The sequence below is a fragment of the Protomyctophum bolini genome (assembly GCF_963924005.1).
Source record: "Protomyctophum bolini genome assembly, chromosome: 11".
NCBI classification, from domain to species: domain Eukaryota; kingdom Metazoa; phylum Chordata; class Actinopteri; order Myctophiformes; family Myctophidae; genus Protomyctophum; species Protomyctophum bolini.
Window position 1 is genome coordinate 21,935,856 of NC_137872.1, and position 23,040 is coordinate 21,958,895.

The 23,040-nt window shown below is 42.2% G+C and overlaps 1 protein-coding gene across 1 annotated transcript in view; it reads right to left on the reverse strand.

The window, feature by feature from the left end:
• The window catches only part of LOC308323359 (syntaxin-binding protein 4), a gene marked incomplete at its 5' end in the record, with an annotated part of 150,757 nt that overhangs the window by 57,511 nt on the left and 70,206 nt on the right, over positions 1 to 23,040 (reverse strand). The window contains one exon of the mRNA XM_080775088.1: positions 17,608 to 17,681. Coding sequence (XP_080631214.1) covers positions 17,608 to 17,681 — 74 coding nt within the window. The remainder of the gene's footprint in view (positions 1 to 17,607; positions 17,682 to 23,040) is intronic.

A 23,040-nucleotide genomic window follows, 5' to 3' on the forward strand; every position in this document is an offset into this window, starting at 1 on the left:
GAATGTACTCAGCTGATTGGCAGAGCACGGAATGTGATGTATGATGAGCGCCGCTCACTTCACACGAGTGTTGATTTTAACTATTAAACTTAGAATGCACGCAGACTACACACCAATACCTAACAATCTCTGCAGTTTGGTCACTGGCAAAGTTCATCCTGATACCAGTCCTAGAATTCAATATTCTGGCATGGCTGTCTTGTTGTGACGTCATCACTACTAGCTACACACACACATACACTTATAGAGTAATGTCTTGCAGAGAAACAGCGAGTTGAGAAAACAGGCTTGAAAGTTTCACTTCTGTGGTCTCTAACATTACACCTAGCTACATGTTTAAGCATTTATTTCATATTTACATGTCGATTGCAGCTCTGACACTTATTTAAGACATGCTATGTATGTGAAGAGTCTGCCTGTGCTATTAATTCGTTTTTCTACTCTGGTGAAAAGTTGGAATTTGCGCGATGGAAGGCTCTCAGTCAAATCTGGTCCCTTATGTTACAGTGAGACACATGGTGTACTTATTTGGAGAGGACAGGGACTGGCATCAGTTTGGGGTGTGTGTCTTCAACACAGTGTCTTCACGCCTGTGACGTTGCCACCAGTGACAACTGGAAGAGGAGAACATCCCCTTGAGGTTTCCTTGTTTCAAAAGCACACAGCTGTACTGATAGAAGATATGATCTACATCTGGGGGAGCCATAAAGCCAAATCCAATGATTTATGCATTTGATGTCGACACCCACAGATGGTCCAACCCCAAGTTTCTGTTCCAGAGTTTGAATCGTACTGACAGTACCATGCACTCAGCCTGTGTCTTGGAGAAGGTCATGTGTATCTATGGATACACATGACATCCAGACTGGAGGCACTAGTGTACAAGTTGGACACCACTACAATGGTCTGGTTGTTAATTGACACCAGAGGCATTGCATCGCCCGCTTTAGCATTACCACTTTACCACCATCTTTGGGACAAAGTGTTTGACACAGAGACCAACTGTTGGCTGAGCACACCTTCGGCACAGCTTCTTCCAGAATAATTGTTCTTGTATCATACCGTGTGTGGTCATACAGCCTCCATTCTACGATGGGGAGCTGTACATGTTGTACATGTTTGTCAGGGGCTCCAATGATCAGTGGAAAGCCAACCCTGAGTTGCATGGTGGGAGATCGTGTCATACATCGTGTGATATTTAATCGTAAACTGTACATGTTGGATTTGAGTCCTAATCTGAAGATGCAAGCTAGCAGTTGTTCAGTACGGTCTGGAGCAGTCAGAACTCCCACACCTCCTCAAGAGCAATAACTGGCTGAGCCACCAGAAGGCACCACTTTCATTTACTTTCCAATGGATTTTCCATACTATAGATTACAGAAGTATTTGGAGTAATGCTAAAGTGAAGAGAAGTGTGTGTGTGTGTGTGTGTGTGTGTGTGTGTGTGTGTGTGTGTGTGTGTGTGTGTGTGTGTGTGTGTGTGTGTGTGTGTGTGTGTGTGTGTGTGTGTGTATGCGCGTGTGCGTACGTGTGTGTGTGTGAGTGCATGTGCGTGTGTGAGTGTGTCTTATCCTCCATTAGCTCACTTCCTGGCTGTTAACATTCCGACTTGATGTTAACACTAATTGGCTTTAAAGCAACAGGGGGGTGGCTAATTTTGTCCTGCTGTAGAGAGAGGTTGATGTATTTAATCTCTCTCTGTCTGTCTCACTCTCTGTTCTTTATTACTATAACCTATATGAGTTTTCTGTACAAATGGAACCAAAGGGACCTGTTCCATTTGTACACTCTTAGAGTTGCAGACCCGTACGGCTCCATTTCCCAACTATCCATCATTTAACTAGGGACACCGTTGAACAGGGGGTTCAACAGGGTTCAAGGACCCCTGGGGGTCTCCGGAACCCACATTGTGAGCCAGTGTCCTAGACAAAATATAAGCCCTTGGGTTTACTTTGAATCGTACATAGCAAGTCTGGCATCAGAGCTGACAACATAGTTACAATGCCTTTATTGTTTAGGGCATAACATTACAAATTAAAAAGCCATGTAAGGACAATGCCTCATACTTATAGCATTTTCATTTGCAATGTTATGCCCCAAACAATAAAGGCATTGTGACTGTATCCTTGGCTCTGATGTGAGTGTGATTTTAGGTAAACCCAAGAGTTTCGCCTTTCTCATTAAGTGCCCTCACTGCACTGAGGGCTGCTTTGCCTCCAAAACCACTAACTAATGAATAAAAAGCAGGCTACAGTTAAATAAAAGTACAAAAGGTTATTTGCATCAAATATATTAAACCCACAGAAGTAAAAGGAGTCATTATATAAGTTGTTTCCAAAGTGTGAAGAGGTCACAAGAGGTCATAATACTAATAAAAATATCTCAAATGTATATGCCACTTTTCTAAATAAGTGAGGGGGGGAAATAATCCACCGAACGTAACAAATCAATCTGCATTCCAGGCAATTTTATTTTATTTGAATTCCATTTGATATTGTGTCGATTGCAATTAAAGTCCCAGTACAGAGAATTAAACCGATGAGCTACTGTACACATACAGTTTATAGCTATTGACCATGTTCAACTCTCGTCCCTAGTTGGTAATTAAAATATACAGTTGTCATTATCATAAAACCACAATGCACTACATATATAGAATACAATACAGCTGTAAACTACTTATAATATTTCATATATAATTATTATACTCTTACTGCAAATTAATAACATGTCATTTGCAGTGCTGGACAGTATTCAAGTACATTTACTTGTACTCAAGTACTGTACATTTTTCTGAGTGAGAATATTTTTTTGACAAAAAACAATCAATCTACAAAATCTGCAAGAAGCTCTAATCTAAAGTACACATAATAAGTTGTATAATATAAATAACATTTGGGAGTGACATTAACTCAAATGTTGAAGTGTTCCACTTCAACCAGTGTTTAACCTATAGCTGCTAAGCTATCACACAGAGGTGTTTATCAACTCAACAACTACAGAGTGTTTAACCTATAGCTGCTAAGCTATCACACAGAGGTGTTTATCAACTCAACAACTACAGAGTGTTTAACCTATAGCTGCTAAGCTATCACACAGAGGTGTTTATCAACTCAACAACTACAGAGTGTTTGGACGTATGTATATACAGATAATGGTCATGCATATGCATTTATTTTATACTATATAGTTGACATAAAATGGGTGGGGCTTGGAACACAAACAAACTCACTGGCCAGCAGAGTATGCAGACTAAGATAGATAGATAAGCCATGCCAAACACTTACATAAAGTAAGTTAACGTAAGTTGAAGTAAGTGTTAAAAAGTAATTGTTAAAACAACATGAGTTCCAATGGATCCAATGTAGTTATTATATACATGTAGTCATATTATTAATTGGTTAAATATTCATAAACAATATAAAATAAAACATGAAAAATTGAAACTTTGGAGATACAAGGTTTCTGCCCGACAACAGCAATATAAGGATGCCTCCTGGACGCCTCCCCATACCAGGGAGGTGTTCCCCAGGGAGGTGTTCCAGGAGCACTGTGTTTTGGGAGGAGGCCACGGGGCAGACTCAACCACCAGATGGAGGATTCTAGCTCTCCATGCTGGCCTTGGAACGCCTCGGGATTCCCCAGTCTGAGCTGGCTAGTGCTGCCTGGGAAAGACAAGGCTGGCGTTCTCTTCGGAAACTGTTACCTCCACAACCCATGACTGGTGCAAATTAACTAGGTATATTTACTAAGATACTATACTTATGTACATTGTTTGAGTGCCTGTACTTTAAAAGTACATCTTACAATATGTCTACATGCAGGGAACCTCTGTACATGCTGCGTACGTCGTACATACTCTGTAATACACATATCTCAAGAACCGTTCGCATAGTTATAGGCGGCTGTCCAGAACCACCAGAAAAGACTCTGGCCGTGGCCCAAATGAGCCAATTGATTGCCATGGCAACCCCAGCCAAAACGTGATAAGGCCCCACAGGGCCATTTGATTTTGAAAGTGAAATATCCCTTTAAGCACTTAAAATCTGTGAAAATAGCTGTGGATCAGTGTTTTTGGCAGCAAATTTCTATTTTAGTTTAGTCATAGTCTTTGGAATTAAACTTCATTTAGTTTTAGTCACATTTTAGTCACCTGGAATGTTTTAGTTTTAGTCGACTAAATATCACATCATTAAAATGTATTTTGTCGGGCCTTGATGCCGTCGTAATGGCTGATTTTTCACTTGCTGAAAATAGCCGATCTACAAGTATTGATGAATATCAATATTCCAGTAGATAATGAGGCAAAAACAATTAGGTCTAATCGAAAAGGTTTATTTGAAGATAATACAAACAAAAAGGATAAATCAAAAAGTAAAAGAGATAATACAGAGAATAAGTTCAAAGTGAAGTACAACGATGAATCCAAAAAGAAAAGTACAAGTGTCGAAAAAAGGATAACTGTGCAAGCAGCCGATGAACCGTATACAGGAGCAGAGTTGCACTTGTTCCTCAGGGTTTAATCTGGCATATTATCTCCGCATCATGGTTCTACCCCAGCTTTTATAGCATGTGGATAGCACCAGAGTCAGCCCTCGGTCCACACAAAAGTTCCATGGCCTTTTCCAAGTTCTTCCCGCAAAACACATAAGTCATATCCCACAGCACCGAACGTCCCAGAACAATTGAGATCTGCCAGAGAAGTTGAAGTGAACTGGCTACAGGCTGGGATGATTTCATATTACACATGGACAGAAATAAAGGAACATAACAAACCACCGGACCATTCGGTGGAGCAATCAGATCATTTGTGGTGTACTATAACACTGTACTGGTTCAGAGTGAGTCTGTGTCCCACAAAGAGCAATAACACACAGTACAGTACAGGGTCAACGTGAATACCCTCGGTCAGAGGGTCAATTAAGCATACATACAGTAGGTCAATTAAAGCATACATAGGTCAAAGGGTCAATAGAATATACACCCCTATATATTGTTATTCTATAACACAAGCTCACAACACGTCGCGCTTTGACACGTTGTGAGCTTGTAGATCTGCTATTTTCAGCATGCAACCAAGTGTAAAATGACTTATACTGGATCTCTTGTCCACTAGTCCCTAGGAGGACAAGGAAGGGACCATTTTAGTCTAGTTTTTATTTGTTGACTAATTTGATGCTTATTTAGGCTAAAAGCAACACACTTGCAAGCTGCCAAATGCAGGCAGGAAGGAGAGCTGGCAAAAGAGCAGTGTCTGTGTGAACAATGGCTGCAGTAACAGGCTTATAAAGGCTTAGGGTTACATCAAATGAATGTTGGATCAACACAACACACCTTGTAGAGAGAAAAAAAGATCAGCACAAGAAACAGCTCCAATTTAGGAGGATTCTATAACCACTTGGAGTGTAGCCTCACTCTTAGTCTTGTCTAATCTCCAAGGAGAAAAGCCTTGTCACAACTTCCAAATGCACATAATGTCTATAGCGGCGGGACTGCCGTCGTATTCTTTCATGCACGGAGATGGAAAACAGATTTGTAAGAACCTCAACGTGATTTCCTTGGGCGGTACTTCTGGCAAATTTCAGTACTCGTGTTTAGACACTCAACCTATATGTTTTGCCCAGTGTCTGTCTGTCTGCCTGTCTGCCTGTCTGCCTGTCTGTCTGTCTGTCTGTCCGTCCGTCCGTCCGTCCGTCCGTCCGTCCGTCCGTCCGTCCGTCCGTCCGTCCGTCCGTCCGTCCGTCCGTCCGACTGTCCGTCCGACTGTCCGTCCGACTGTCACGCACACACACACACACACACACACACACACACACACACACACACACACACACACACACACACACACACACACACACACACACACACCATGCAGTAGAGAGGCAGATGGCTCTCCTCAAGCTATATCTTGTCATAGAGTATAATTCTTTTTTGTTCTTCCCCATGCCATCATCACCAGGTGTTTGCCTCCCAGGGGGAATAGTTGGATGTGTACAACTACTGTCTGGGCTCAGAATCAATTCACCTGCAGCCTCCCACAATGCTCGGAACATGAGCCCATGGTTTTATCAAGTCACATAATGGCAAGGGAAACAAGCAGCCAGGTTGATGAAAACAACACTGTTTTTTGGGGGGGGGGCGTCACCGCACACAAAACCATAATGGATGCATAACAGCCAAGAGCACTCGTCATTTCATTAAGCCATAACTCGGTCGAATCTGAAGCATTTAAAAAATATTGTCTCTCTATGAAACGGTATCAAGTGAAAAGCAAAGTTCCGATTAATTAAACAGCCTTCCTGAACGGAGCACTGGAACATTGGAAATGACACCCGTTGCTTCCTTACCATATAGCCGTTAATTGCCTTTCAATAAAGCCACATTTGGTTGACACAAGTATCATCTACAGTACGTCACACGTGTTACTGATTATGGGGAATATTTGCTGCGCAATGGAGTGATGATACCGAACGAGCAAATAGAATCACGCACAATGCGGCACAAATCAAATAACTTCTTTGAATAGACAATTATAAACACCAGGGACGGATTAACCCCCACAAGGGCCCCTGGGCCGGTAAGTGTTTGGGGGGGGCCCTAGCGCACGTGCGTGCAGAATTCATTTTTTGACCTAAATCTAACACAATCAATGGCCAATAAAGGGCCTCAAACCAAGTGCTGCACGGTCCAGTTTCCCCAAAGGGCCCCTGAGAGCCACGGGCCCCTGGCCAAGGCCCCACTGGCCCAATGGCTAATTTGGCCCTGATAAACACAATGGACACAAATAATTTACACTCTGCTGATTATAGTAAAATTCCAATCACAGAGATTTGTGGAGTTAAGACAGAACGAGACCTCTGAGCTGTGAATGTTGTGCAACATTGTGCATCAAGGCAGAGTGCCGTCTTCTATCAAACGGAATTGGCATTGTGGGTGGTTTGAGGAGACACTTTCCACCCACAGCATTGTGGGAGGTTTGAGGAGACACTTTCCACCCACAGCATTATGGGTGGTTTGAGGAGACACTTTCCACCCACAGCATTATGGGTGGTTTGAGGAGACACTTTCCACCCACAGCATTGTGGGAGGTTTGAGGAGACACTTTCCACCCACAGCATTGTGGGTGGTTTGAGGAGACACTTACCACCCACAGCATTGTGGGTGGTTTGAGGAGACACTTTCCGCTGTCCTAAACCTGTGTGCCAGTGTGTGGGCAAGATAGCAATTTCAAGGAAAGTGCATCAACACACCCACGAACACACCTCCACCCGCAAATATAGGAGTCGGCAAAATGTATAGTGGATTGTGTGGCTGCAATAAACAGTTTACGGAAGGTTCTAAACCCTCTTATACGGGTAAGATATGGCATATGTTAGGTTGTTTGTTTAGATAGCGACAGTATGACGGTGTAGAAATGAGACTATAGTGCAGGTCGTGTTTTGACAGGTTGCATGTTTTTTCATGTGCACTGTGGCTGGATCCATTTAAGCAGCTTATGTCTCTCACCTGAAAATTGGCTTTGCTCTAGATGGGTTAGCACGCCAACCCTTGATGCTGAGTGTCAAGCAGGGAGGCATAGAGTAACCAAGTCCTGACGTCACTCCCACTAGCAGGGAGGCATATATAGAGTATACCCAAGTCCTGACGTAACTACTCCTCGGTCACGGCATTACTTTTTTGTATTGGAAACCCATATGGGAATCTTAGATCGTGTCATATAAGAACTTATGGACAAATTTGTACTATTTGATCCTATAGTAAAATTGCCTAGATAATGTATTGTATTGTAGCCTATCACTATCACTATAGGCCAATTCTACACTGAGCTAAAATGTAGGGCTATTTACTTTTGAGCAGCCTGTATTGCATTTGATTTACTATTTCAGATTGAATGTATATAATGCTAATCCACACATAAAGCACTCCTATATGAATCCACACGCATGCATGCACGCACACATGCACGCACGCACAGAGAGAGAGAGAGAGAGAGAGAGAGAGAGAGAGAGAGAGAGAGAGAGAGAGAGAGAGAGAGAGGTATAAGGAGGGAGGGAGGGAGGGAGAGAGAGTCAAATCCTCTGCCGTCCTACCATTTCTGACCAAATGTAACTCTGAGGGTGTAAAAATGAAACCAAACAGATCCATTTGGTTCCATTTGTATGCTCTGAGAGTTAAATGAACACTGAGGATTTGGGTTGCATAAGTCAAAGGTTGAACACAACAAGAGCTGAGTGTTATTAACCCAGACAGGGCTAAAGGGCTTGGGGCTTTGCTAGGTGACCCATTTCCCCCTCACTTCCCCTCCCCTCCCCCGACATACAGTACCGCTGCTAAAAATCCTCACTTTTAATCTGACCCTTAGGGGGTGCTAATGGGCCAACAGAGGTCCCTGTTTTTGCACAAAATCAGTCGTTCTCAAACTATTTTCATGTCAAGGACCCCCAAACTTTCATTATATGTATTTGGCCGCCAATATTTATTTATTATTATAATTACTATTATTATTATGATTATTATTTTTTATTTTATTTTTTATTTTATTTTTGCTAACCGATAACAAAATCTCACTACACTTTGGTAAAACAGAATCCATTCTATTTGGTTTCAAACATTCGCTAATTAGTCAATGCAAATGATTTTAAGGTCAGAGTTTATGACATAGTAATCTCCACCAAAGAAGAGGTTACATATTTGGGCTGTATTCTTGACAACAAACTGACAGGTGAAAGCATGGCAACAAAGCAAAGATGATGTACTTTTTGTTGACAAAAGAGGAAATTCTGCCCAAACATATTGTTTGGTCAGAATGTCCTCTTTTGTCAACAAAAGTGCTGTCAGTACTCATAGGACTGACTAATTCAGCCCTCTGATTCCACCTCTTGGTTCTCCAACATCCCAATGTAAGCTTCAAACCTCCTAAAACAAACAAATTTGACTACTTCAGAATTAAGCAACTGAAAATTGTAAATGTAGCTTTGCCCTCAATGCCCTCAGTACCCGCATACCTGACTAATTAGTAATTACCTTTAAAAAAGCACAGCCACAAAAAGAGTGAGCGAGAACAACAATCTGGTACCGCAATCAATCGTGCATCATTAGTGTTTCTTTCACAACAGCTGAGGACAACACACTAATATAACACAAATGCAATTGTTGTTGCATCTCCACATTTTATTATTATGTAGTGCAAAAGTAGCAAACATATTGCGACGCTTGTAGATGTGCTGTTTCACTATGTTTTAAACATTTTCAAAGTGAAAGTGGTTTGGTGTATTAACAAGAGCGTAAGTGTAAGTATTAACAAGAGCTTGTAACTATAACTACACACTAACGATACACAGTTCTTTCCCCCAGATATAGCCTATCATTACAAGGTTATACTACAAGGTTTCCACCTGACAACAACAATATAGTAGGCTAATGTTAGACTCTGGCGATTAATTGGAGCTTTATTTTATTTGTATTTATTTATTGATTAATTAAGTACTCTATGTATTTATTTAATTCTCATACAGATGTGTGCATAGCAGTGGCACTTCTATACACACTTTCCTACCCTGAATTTGAACCCCGTTTCCTGCTCAAGTGCTGACATTTTTACTGTTGAACAAATAGCGTTGGCTTGCTTGCTCAGGAGATACATTGAATCTTGGCCATCAGGTCAAAATTCATGTCAGAACCTGTGACTATATGAGATGTGACCTTTGACCTGATCATGTGACCTTTGACATGATCTAAATGTCTCAATAGAAGAGCAGGGAAACAAAATACAACCACCCCAATTGTATGAATTGAAGTATATTGTGGTTAACATTAGGGCTGTCAGTTCACCTCTATAATCCAATTCGAATTTCATTGCTTCATTATTTGTAATTTTCGAAAATATTCGAATATTTACATTGTTTATTTTAGCTCATATTTAGCCTATAATAATACACAGATTGACGATGCACGTTCTGTCCACTAGAGGGGCCCCCCTTCCAAACGACAAAGCAGTACTTTCAGCCCATGTAATAATGGTTTTCGGCACAAAATAGCGTTTAAACTGTTGTTTTATTGAGCACAGTGCACTCAGCACGGTAAGATTGTTGTCTGTCTATAGTGCAAATGCATTTTACAGTGAACGTTGTATACTTCTGATACAGTATAGTCTGAGTAGTGAGTAGGCTAGTCAGGAATCATGAACAGGACATTTTCCTTTTTCTTTTTAAACAGAATGCTGTCACGATGAACAGGCCATCGTTAGTAAATAGCAATGAAGATATATAGAGAAGCCTATATTTTGCGCTAAAGTAATTGTTGAATAACACATAAATGTAGGTTTTAAGGCTAGAATGGCATTGTAGTGGACTATAGTGAGAGGCGAGATTGTCTTTCCTTCATTGCGCGACTGCAGGACTAGTCTGGAGATAGTTAGTCGTGGATGATCAGCTTCATACAGTCAGTGTTTTGGTTCGTACCTGGAGTTTTGCATTATCTCCGCTGTGCACAGCAGCACAGGGGAACTGTCTTTAATATATCCATGGTCGTTTTCAGTTGCTTTCCATGTGCGACACAAAAGTAGGCTACCATGTGTTTGTTTTGGTAATAGCCTACTGCAGGCGCAGCCATGCTGATTCACGTAATCGCGTAGGACAAAATGAAACCAGCCGGACCAACGTTAATGGTTTAATGCACGTAGGACCCGCATTTTCAAACTGTCCACAATTTGCGACAGACTCGACGGTACTAATAAAACATGTGAGTGATTCTTCTTAGTTGCAGCGCGCTGTGCGTGTGTGCATGCGTGCAGAGGAGGGAGGAGGTGACGAGGCGCGCGTGTGTGCGTGCAGATGGGAGATTTCACAGCGGTAGATTCGTTACTCAATACATTTAGTGAGCGGATAAAATAACATAAAACAAAATAAAAATATTAAATAGAATTAATACATGATAAAAGCTCCATTCGAATGGCAATTTTAGCTTTCGAATATATATATTTTTTTTAATATTCGAATTTCTTTCATATTATGAAATTCGTTCTGACAGCCCTAGTTAACATACTCTACCACACAGATTGGACAAAATTACATTTAATCAATTAAAATAAAATAACACAGTGAGGCTTTAAAGTGAATAGATGGTGTCTATTTAAAAGCCTGCCAGGTTACAAGCTGTTAATAATTCAAAGTCTGTCAACGACCACTGATGTTTGATGGACATAGCTAGGGTACACATCATAGTCACTTACATGGAAATGATGTTTTATTGGCTTAAGTACTTTCCAGATGGAGTTAGTTGTTTTTTCTTTGTTGGCATATATTTGATAATGATATATGTATGTTAAACTCTGACTCCTAACCGCCATTTATTTTGTGTTATTTCACAAACAAACTTCCCTCACATGCTGTTCACATCAGAGATAAGCCTTTCCCCCCCCACCAAATATAGCACATTAAAGGCAGCACATCCGTGCATGTCAACACAATGCAGTTATCAGTGAGCGAGGAGTGTAATTTGTTTAAACTGCATGATTTGTAACTTTATTACGGTTAATGCCATTTATTATAATCATCAGTATCATAGTCATCACCTGGCCCGGTGAGCCGTGTCATTTGCCTGACGCACGTTAAGCTGCGTGTGTGTGTGCGTGCGTGCGTTCGACCACCATTCAGCTCAGGTCCCTCATTGCTTGCACCACACCACAGAACAGATCACTGAAACACTGTCACACATCTTGAATGGATGTTATGCATACAAAGGAATGTACATAGCACGCCATGATAGAATAGTGGAACTCATAGCAAAGGATATATCAAAATATCATGCATCTTCAGAGAGAATGTACAAACATTCCAGGGTCATTCCATCCATGTTCCAACTCTGTGATACCTTTACATCTCTAGCAGCTAATACACCAGATATTGTTGTGGTTGATGAAGAGTCCAGAGAAGTGTCTGTATTAGAGTTAGAGATAGCCTGCACCTTTGGCCACAGCCTAGAGGAAGCCTTTATGACCAAGGTCAGAGCTGGGCTATAGGTGCAGACTATTTGTCTTTATATTTGGCAGCCTAGGGCAGTGGTTCCAAAAGTGGGGTCCGGGGACCCCCAGGGGTACCTGAGGGAGTTCCAGGGGGGACCCATCTATTTTGTTCATGTTCATAAAGTGCTAAAGTGTTTAAAGCAGTGGTTCCCAAGGACCCCCAAATTGACACTACTTAGCCTGTGGACCCCCATTTGAAAAGATATGCCAGGGACCCCCATAAGAGAAGACGTCTACATTTAGACGTCTACATTTAGACGTACACATTTAGACGTCTACATTTAGACGTCTACATTTACACGTATACATTTAGACAGTGTCCCCCCAAGTGCCTCCCCAGTGTCCCCCCGAGTGCCTCCCCAGTGTGCCCCCCGAGTGCCTTCCCAGTGCCTCCCCAGTGTGCCCCTGAGTGCCTCCCCAGTGTCTCCCCAGTGCCTCCTCAGTGCCTGCCCAGTGTCCCCCAGTGTCCCCCCAGTGTCTCCAATAGCAATACAAGAGCAATAATACAAATTAATCTTAATCTTGATTATTAATAATAATCAAAATTGCGGCCTGTGCCCAGCACCATGCCAAAGCTTTTTCCTGCAGGAAACACTGCTTGTGGTTGTAAATATATTGTTATCCGTGTTGCGAGGATGAGGGGGTACCTGGAAAAATATCTACCCCAAAAGGGGTACCTGGTCCAAAAAAGTTTGGGAACACCTGGCCTAGGGCATACGGAGCGGAGACGCTGTTACTTATACCCATAGAGTACTGTGTGACATGCTTGTTGTATCATGAAAACACATGCCATGACTTTGCAGATGTAACTTTAATGCACCTATAATATTTGTGTCCTTGTATGCATATACTTTGTGTGGACATAAATAAATGGTTAAAATGTGTGTGTGTGTGTGTGTGTGTGTGTGTGTGTGTGTGTGTGTGTGTGTGTGTGTGTGTGTGTGTGTGTGTGTGTGTGTGTGTGTGTGTGTGTGTGTGTGTGTGTGTGTGTGTGTGTGTGTGTGTGTGTGTGTGTGTGGGTGTGTGTGTGTGTGTGTGTGTGTCGATTTCTAGACTGGTCCGGTCTAGAGGCAAAACACACTACGTAAGTGTGCTGTTCTCTACCAGAGGCGTAGTGGTGGCAACTGCTGGTATAAGTATAAGGCTGACAAAGGCCCTGAGTTCACCATCAACTCACATCCCATACGTGTGTATGACCTACGTGAGTCATACAACTACCTAGGCCTAAGGCATAGATTTAATATTGCAGGGGATTGGAAAGAACAGGTTGAGTACATAACATCTGAGTTTACAGCTAAGCTGAACCTGATTGACGCTTCACCACTACCACTGCTGATGAAGTTGGAGGCTATTAGGCAGGTTTCTCTGACTAGAGTACAACACCTCTTCTCCAACGTTCATCTAGCATGTAAAACACTTAGTGATCTAAATGATAATGTAGTTCATCTTTGTGAGGAAGTGGTTCGGGCTTAACACCCACACCACCAGAGACATTATTTTCCAGTCCAAACAGGACGGTGGGTTTGGCGTGCCGAACGTGGAGTGGATATATAACGCCACAAGGCTGGCTCACTTGATAAACATGCTAAACAGTGATGACACGACTGTCAGGGAACTTTCTAGATCTTCTCTGTTTCTAGATATGAAACGGCGTAAAGTGCCACTGGCAGCAGAGGGCGAGCCAAGTTTCCTGGGGTTTAGAAGAAAGCCCAAGCTTAAAATTGACTCACATGCTACTGGGTTTGGGGTGTCATCAGATTGGCCTGACCTCAATGACCTCTGTGTGAGAACTGGAGTATCTCTCTGCTGGGTTCGACCTGACTCTGAATCTGTAGTTTCTGAGGACATTATTACCAACTGTTTGATCTCAGTAAGGAATACTGTAATTGATACGGAACACCATGTATCACCAGTCAATGCACGGAGGTACCTTATAATGTTACAACAGTCAAAACAACAACAACACTGGACTGGTTTAAAACTACAGGGGAAGCTAGCTTGCCTTCCCGATGCAGACCACACCGTATCTCATACAATATTCAAGAATTATGCAGTTGATGAGGATATAGTCACCTTTACAGTCAAAGCCAGATTACAGGTCCTTCCAACCAGACTCAATCTCTCTCTGTGGTACCCTAACACGTTTCCTCCTCATTGTCTGCACCATGACCACACTCCAGTTACAGAAACACTGTCACATATTCTTAATGGCTGCTACAGTATGTATATACTGTAAGGGAATGTACATTGCTAGGCACGACAGAATTGTTGACCTATTAGCTAAGGACATAAGTTCATATGTTTCATCAGATGCCAAAATGTATAAGCACTCACGATTTCTAGACTGGTCCCGTCTAGAGGCAAAACACACTAAGTGTGCTGTTCTCTACCAGAGGCGTAGTGGTGGCAACTGCTGGTATAAGTGCTGTATAAGGCTGACAAAGGCCCTGAGTTCACCATCAACTCACAGCCCATACGTGTGTATGACCTACGTGAGTCATACAACTACCTAGGGCATAGATTTAATATTGCAGGGGATTGGAAAGAACAGGTTGAGTACATAACATCTGAGTTTACAGCTAAGCTGAACCTGATTGACGCTTCACCACTACCACTGCTGATGAAGTTGGAGGCTATTAGGCAGGTTTCTCTGACTAGAGTACAACACCTCTTCTCCAACGTTCATCTAGCATGAAAAACACTTAGTGATCTAAATGTTAATGTAGTTCATCTTTGTGAGGAAGTGGTTCGGGCTTAACACCCACACCACCAGAGACATTATTTTCCAGTCCAAACAGGATGGTGGGTTTGGCGTGCCGAACGTGGAGTGGATATATAACGCCACAAGGCTGGCTCACTTGATAAACATGCTAAACAGTGATGACACGACTGCCAGGGAACTTTCTAGATCTTCTCTGTTTCTAGATATGAAACGGCGTAAAGTGCCACTGGCAGCAGAGGGCGAGCCAAGTTTCCTGGGGTTTAGAAGAAAGCCCAACCTTAAAATCGACTCATATGCTACTGGGTTTCTCTCTGCTGGGTTCGACCTGACTCTGAATCTGTAGCAGTTTCTGAGGACATTATTACCAACTGTTTGATCTCAGTAAGGAGTACTGTAATTGATACGGAACACCATGTATCACCAGTCAATGCACGGAGGTACCTTATAATGTTACAACAGCAAAAACAACAACAACACTGGACTGGTTTAAAACTACAGGGGAAGCTAGCTTACCTTCCCGATGCAGACCACACCGTATCTCATACAATATTCAAGAATTATGCAGTTGATGAGGATATAGTCACCTTTACAGTAAAAGCCAGATTACAGGTCAACTGCCATGTTCATGCACAATAATGAAAATGATGCCTTTTCAGATGTCACAGCTAATACACCAGATATTGTTATTGTTGAGGAGGACAGTAGAGAAGTGACCATTTTGGAAGTGGCATGTACATTTGACCACAGTCTGGGAGAGGCATTTCTTACCAAGGTGCTTAAGTACCAGCGTCTTAAGGATGCTATTATACAGCTTGGCTACAAACGTAAACTTTTAACTACTTGTGTTCATATTTGGAAGCCTCTGTAATGTCCACAAATCAGTCGTGAGGGGCCTGCAGATGTGCATGTGGATGTGCATGTGCAGGCGTGCGTGCGTGCGCACCGGACGGCCACAGCCTGCATATATGTGTATATTTCAGCTTGGGAGAAATGGATTAAAAATGCTAAGTACATTCTCAGTACTGTAATTAAGTATAATTTTGAGGTATTTTATTTTTACTTTACTGGAGTATTTCCAATGTCCTATACTTTATATTCCCTCATACATCTCAAAGACAAATATTATACCTTTACAGTTATTTGGAAACAATTTGAAGTCACTAGATACTTTATAGATTTCGATTATTATTACAAAACCACTTCTCAGACCTATTTAAACTTTGGCTATTTGAAAAGAACTTACAAGCTCACAATGTGTCGCGTTGTGAGTTATAGTGAAATGTACTTAAAGTACCAAAAGTGGAAACTACTCAAAATGCAGAAGGTCCCATTTCCCTTTTCAGTTTTTAAATGTATAAAATGTTTAGAAAAACACAGATCTACAAGCTCACAATGTGTCGCATCGTAACACATTTAATGTAGATTGTCATTTTTCAAATGTTCAAAATGTAGATAGGGTTGAAGTGGTTGATGTATGTTTTGTAATAATCAAAATCTACAAAGTAACTATAGTAGGCCTAACTAATGTTTTCAAATGATTGTAGTGGAGTAAAATTAATATTTTCCTCTGCGATGTAGTGGAATAGACGTAAAAGTACTGAAAATTGGAAATACTCCAGTAAAGTAAAAAGCAAACCTCAAAAATGTAATTAAGTACAGAACTTAGGTAAATGTACTTAGCTACTTTACACCACTGCCCAGAGTCCACTTCTGGGCTTTTAGAAGGAGGAAAGAAAGTAGGGGCCCTAATTCATATCCCTGGGGGACCCCAGTCAGTGTAGCTCACTGTAGTATATAGGTTTAGGTAGTTAATCTTCTCTGTGGTGTCAAGGTGTTTTTATAAGACTCACAGGATTCATTGGATCATGTCTTTGCTTTTTTACATCGACTCGTGGAAAATAATTCCTTGTGAATTTCCCTTGAGGACCATAAAGCGTCTATCCATTGAATCCATTGGAAAACGTGCTGCAAGTACAGTACAACGTATAGTGACGTTTGAAGTGGTGGAAAGAACTAAGTACATGTACTGAAGTACTGTACTGTACTGTACTGTACTGTACTGTACTGTACTGTACTGTACTGTACTGTACTGTACTGTACTGTACTGTACTGTATGTACTGTACTGTACACATTAAAGGAATGTTTACACATTTGAGGAATGTTTACTTTAGTGGAATAGTAAAAAAGAATAAGTATGTACTTTTACTTCTACTCCACTACATCTCAGAGGCAAATATTGTACGTTTACTCCATGTTGAAAACAGTAGTTAATAGTTACTTTGTAGATTTAGATTATAATCACAAAACATGCATTAACGCCTTTGGACACGTTGTGAGCTTGTAGATCTGCTATATTCAAAAGATTCTTATACACTGCTAATAGAACATTCTGCATAATGAGTACTTTTACTTAAAATACTTTTACTCAAGTACATTGAGTCTGCATTGCAGTATTGATACCAAACTACTAAAACATTTGAGTATTTTTTTTTTCACCACTGGAAGTGCAGTGGAAGCATGTATCGTTGCTTTTGGGCAGAAACATTGTATCTCCATATCTCGACTTCTTTGTAAATTAACTTTTTTGTAACACGGTAGTATGACAAACTGAGGCACAGTTTGTCACAAAAAAGTAGAAAATACAGCCGATCTATAAGTTCGTAACGTGTCGTAAAAGCGACACACTGTGAGCTTGTAGATCTGCTGTTTTTGCTACTTTTTGTTTAAAGTGTTGAAGTTATGAACATTGAACCAAGTATTAACAAGAGCTTGTGACTAAATAAAAAAATAGGTTACCCCCCCCCCCCCCCCCCCCCCCCCCCCCAGTAACAGTGACAGTTTGAGTGAACAGGGATCACTTACCCAGGCCATTCTCACACTCGTTAAACTCCACGGAATACACGGCACGATCAACTCCCGATGGTCCCATCAATGTCCTGTATTGGAGAGGAGAGATCTACTGTAAAAAAGAGGTATAGCATAATATGCACACTCCCACAATATTGTTGAAAGAAACGGTGCTGGACTCAAAAGCACCTCTGCTATTTTTGAGGCGAGATTTGGGGTGCCACGTTCCCATTTCCGTGAAAGACAATGACATGAGAACAGCTCCACTGGGAGGAAGTAGAATAGCTCAACATTGTCAAGGTAGTGTGTCTGCGTGCGTGCATGTGTTGCGTTCTACTCTATTGCGTAACAGCGGGCGGTCACCCAAAACAAACAATAATAAGGCTTGGTGGGGTTGACCTTAAAATGGTTTTGTTGCAAGGAGTTGCAATTGTTGTGGTTTGGGCTTAAAGATGAGAGAGTGAGTGAGAGACCCAGCGGTGAGTTATTTAGCATTCAAAGTTCAAAGTTCACATTTCACCTTCCAAATAGTGACCCCCACCTCTTATCATCACCAAGCCTTAAGATGTCAAGAAGAGAACAAAACATAGGGTCTAAATCTAGGGTTTTCTGTCCCTTGAAATTGGAAATTGTCCCTATTGACAATGTATTGTCCCTTTATTTATTTTTATCCCACAATTTTGTAACCCATTTCTTTCATCCACAGTGTCAATTGTCTAATGTAAACCTGGGCGCTACACTCAATCTGCTAATATGTGGAGAGCAACGGGCTGACCTCATGTTTCCTTCAATGCATGAGGAGTCCAAGCCGCTGCTTTTCACCTGACGGGGGAGTTTCAACAGTTGGACGTAGCACGTGGAAGGAACACGTTATTCTATCAGTTATTTTCCCCTCCATCAGGTCAGGGGGGAGGCAGTATAGAGACCAGGATTTCCGCATGGTTTTTTTGTGAGGGTAGGCTACCTACCCAGGGGACACAGGGAGAACATGCAAACTCCACGCAGAAAGGCCCTTTTGCCAACCCCACAGGGTATGGGCACTGATAATGCAGAGGAGAGAACAACGCCTAGTCATTAACAACAGCTTGAACAAATATCTATAAGCCAGGTGTAGGCCTATTTGACAGTGCAGTGCAGAAACATAATTACCTTGATGCATGAAACAATAACAAGCGTCAATGAGCGTCAGATGGACATAGATAGACACATACACACACCTTCCCTGGATCTGTCTCATTTCTCTCCAAAAGCCCTTGCATATGATGGAATATGATTAAAGGGACACTTTTTACATATTTTAGAGCAGTGAGCCCAGTGTCTCTGATGTCATGGACACTGGGCTCACATGTTTCGTCATGAAATTACTGTTGTTGTTTTTTTTTTTAAAGTAATTCATGAACATTCTTATTTTTGGGATCACACCCGTGTGAAGTGATGAGGGGCGCTCTCATCATCATACATCATCATACATCACATTCCGTGCTCAACCAATCAAATCATCATAAATGTCATTCCTGCCAATCACTTTTCTGCCCTCACTTTTATCTTCAATATGTACGTTGCTCAGCCAATCAAATCACCGCCATGGGGTTATCAGTCAGACAGGAGACAGCCAAGCCAATGTTGTGTACACAAATCCGGGCATAGGAGAAATACACGGACCCATTAAAATGTGTCCCCGAGTGTTTTGGAACCAGTGGTTTATAGCCCACTTATAGGCTACTGTCCGTGCAGGTCGTGAGGTGTGGGTAAGATCATGCATAATAAACAAATGTCGCTGTCCGTTCAGAACCGCCAACTGTCCAACCGCAAACCCAGCAGAAAGGCAATTCCTTCTATATGCCCACTCTGAATAAAGAAAACATTTCCACATAAACTCATATGGAATAGGATTATAAGGGGACACTGCATGGTAGTGTGGTAGACACTGGCGTCACGTTGTCTTTTCCCCACAGACGCGGCACTGTCTAGTGAGCTAATCTAGTGAGCTAATTTAAGGCTTCCGGTGGACGATCTCTTCAAAATAAGAGTACGTCTAGAGTATTGAAAAAAAGTTTAATTTGCACATTAAAACTACAAATTAAGCATTTAAATGATGCTATAAGACACACATTATGTTTCTGTGTAAAAACAAGTAATTAAATAATAATAATAATAATAATAAAGTTATCTAAATGGATAAATGCTATTCACTGGAGTGCATGGACTTCATAAAGTGGACACTGGACAAAAGACGGCTCCGCGAGGCAACTATCTGGACATACCCACGCGTCCGGGGAGATGTCCTCTACCACACCCCACTCTCCGCTAAGCGGGAGAGGTGTAAAATTCACAGCAGCAGAGCTTCTACTGGGGTCAATGCAAAAAAATGTACCGTTTCCGGACCCAGAATGGACACTGGACAAAGAGGCCTCCGCGAGGCAACTATCTGGACATACCCACGCGTCCGGGGAGATGTCCTCTACCACCCTACAGTCTCCGCTAAGCGGGAGAGGTGTAAAATTCACAGCAGCATAGCTTCTACTGGGGTCAATGCAAAAAAATTACCGTTTCCGGACCCAGAATGGACACTGGACAAAAGACGGCTCCGCGAGGCAACTATCTGGACATACCCACGCGTCCGGGGAGATGTCCTCTACCACCCCACAGTCTCCGCTAAGCGGGAGACGTGTAAAATTCACAGCAGCAGAGCTTCTACTGTGGTCAATGCAAAATAATTACCGTTTCCGGACCCAGAATGGACACTGGACAAAAGACGGCTCCGCGAGGCAACTATCTGGACATACCCACGTGTTCAGGGAGATGTCCTGTACCACACCCCAGTCTCCGCTAAGCGGGAGAGGTGTAAAATTCACAGCAGCAGAGCTTCTACTGTGGTCAATGCAAAAAAATTACCGTTTCCAGACCCAGAATGGACACTGGACAAAAGACGGCTTCGCGAGGCAACTATCTGGACATACCCACGTGTTCAGGGAGATGTCCTGTACCACACCCCAGTCTCCGCTAAGCGGGAGAGGTGTAAAATTCACAGCAGCAGAGCTTCTACTGTGGTCAATGCAAAAAAATTACCGTTTCCGGACCCAGAATGGACACTGGACAAAAGACGGCTCCGCGAGGCAACTATCTGGACATACCCACGTGTTCAGGGAGATGTCCTGTACCACACCCCAGTCTCCGCTAAGCGGGAGAGGTGTAAAATTCACAGCAGCAGAGCTTCTACTGTGGTCAATGCAAAAAAATGTACCGTTTCCGGACCCAGAATGGACACTGGACAAAAGACGGCTCCGCGAGGCAACTATCTGGACATACCCACGTGTTCAGGGAGATGTCCTGTACCACACCCCAGTCTCCGCTAAGCGGGAGAGGTGTAAAATTCACAGCAGCAGAGCTTCTACTGTGGTCAATGCAAAAAAATTACCGTTTCCGGACCCAGAATGGACACTGGACAAAAGACGGCTCCGCGAGGCAACTATCTGGACATACCCACGTGTTCAGGGAGATGTCCTGTACCACACCCCAGTCTCCGCTAAGCGGGAGAGGTGTAAAATTCACAGCAGCAGAGCTTCTACTGTGGTCAATGCAAAAAAATGTACCGTTTCCGGACCCAGAATGGACACTGGACAAAAGACGGCTCCGCGAGGCAACTATCTGGACATACCCACGTGTTCAGGGAGATGTCCTGTACCACACCCCAGTCTCCGCTAAGCGGGAGAGGTGTAAAATTCACAGCAGCAGAGCTTCTATTGGGGTCAACACTCAAAAAAGTGCCGTTTCCAGACCCAGAATGGACACTGGACAAAGAGGCCTCCGCGAGGCAACTATCTGGACATACCCACGCGTCCGGGGAGATGTCCTGTACCACCCCACAGTCTCCGCTAAGCGGGAGAGGTGTAAAATTCACAGCAGCAGAGCTTCTACTGGGGTCAATGCAAAAAAATGTACCGTTTACCGTTTTTATATACTGAAAAGAATAGCAGTGTTCATGTGCAGGAAGACAGCACTAGTGTAGATGAATCACATTTAAATCAAACCAGCAGTGTTCATGTGCAGCCGATAAAGCCTGAAAAGAATAGCAGTGTTCATGTGCAGGAAGACAGCACTAGTGTAGATGAATCACATTTAAATCAAACCAGCAGTGTTCATGTGCCTATAAAGCCAGTTGTTGTGCACCACGCATTTCATGAGAGCACTGTACATAATCAGTCTGTACAGACTCTGAGTCTAGATGCTGTAGAAATAGATCACTCGTATAGCACTGTACATAATCAGTCTGTACAGACTCTGAGTCTAGATGCTGTAGAAATAGATCACTCTTATAGCACTGTACATAATCAGTCTGTACAGACTCTGAGTCTAGATGATGGTACTGTTCAGAGTGTCATGGGACTATCTAGTGCTACATTAGGACCCTTCAAACACAGTGCCATTGAACCTACTACCTTTACTTTGAAGTCTTCAGAATGGGACACTGTAAACTCCTTAAGAGTCAAAGGAAATAAATATTTTAAGATGTATGAATGGCAAGAGCTGTTTGCCAGCAAAGTCAAGGAATCGAATCCATATTGTATAATCCATTTTGTTAATCACTAATTTTCTACCGCTGTCGTTAGAAAATCAAGCAAGCCATGTCTGACAATCATCATGGGATGCCACAGGGGGGATCATTAAGACTAAACTAACAGAGAAAAGGATTTTGTATTATGAAATTATAGTAAGTTCATTTAATTCATCAACTCCTGTTGCATTCATGATCTCTGAAGAACATACTCAATCGGCTATAGAGGAACTACTCACACAATTGAGATGCAAAGAGAAGGAGATATTTGGTACAAACACAACACCGATTCAGATTAATAGTGACAGGTCCATAGTGCTTTTAAAAGCCAGTATGCGTATCTTCAATCAAGATAGCATGAGTATGTACTTGTTACGCTGCTGGAGAATAGTGGTAGGAAAGGCAGATAACAAAGATTTAGATTTCTGTACCATAAGGGCATGTAAAAGTCATTGATTTGATGAAACAGGCAAGTCACATTTGCAAACAACAATACATACACAGAGATAAGAGGTATAATTTGGCTATGTACATCTTCAGCACTTTAGTTAATGCCAAAACACTACAACAAACAAGTACAATAGTACAAGCTGCTTGTATTGTACTTGGTAGTAAAAGGAACTCTAGCGTGGTGCAAGCCAGTCTTGACACCATCATGTCTGAGACACAGAAACTAGCGCCACAGAAAGAAAATGTTGATACAAAGCATGATCGACAAGACAGTCCATATGACACTGTGATTGATCATGACTTCTTTGGTGATTTTGAGGATGTCAGTGAAAGTACATCTCCCTTCAAAAAACATTTTGAAACAGTAAGGACTGAAGCCAATAAAGCAATGAAAACCACCAATGACACAGGTGAAAATACCTACCATGGGGAACTGATTTTAA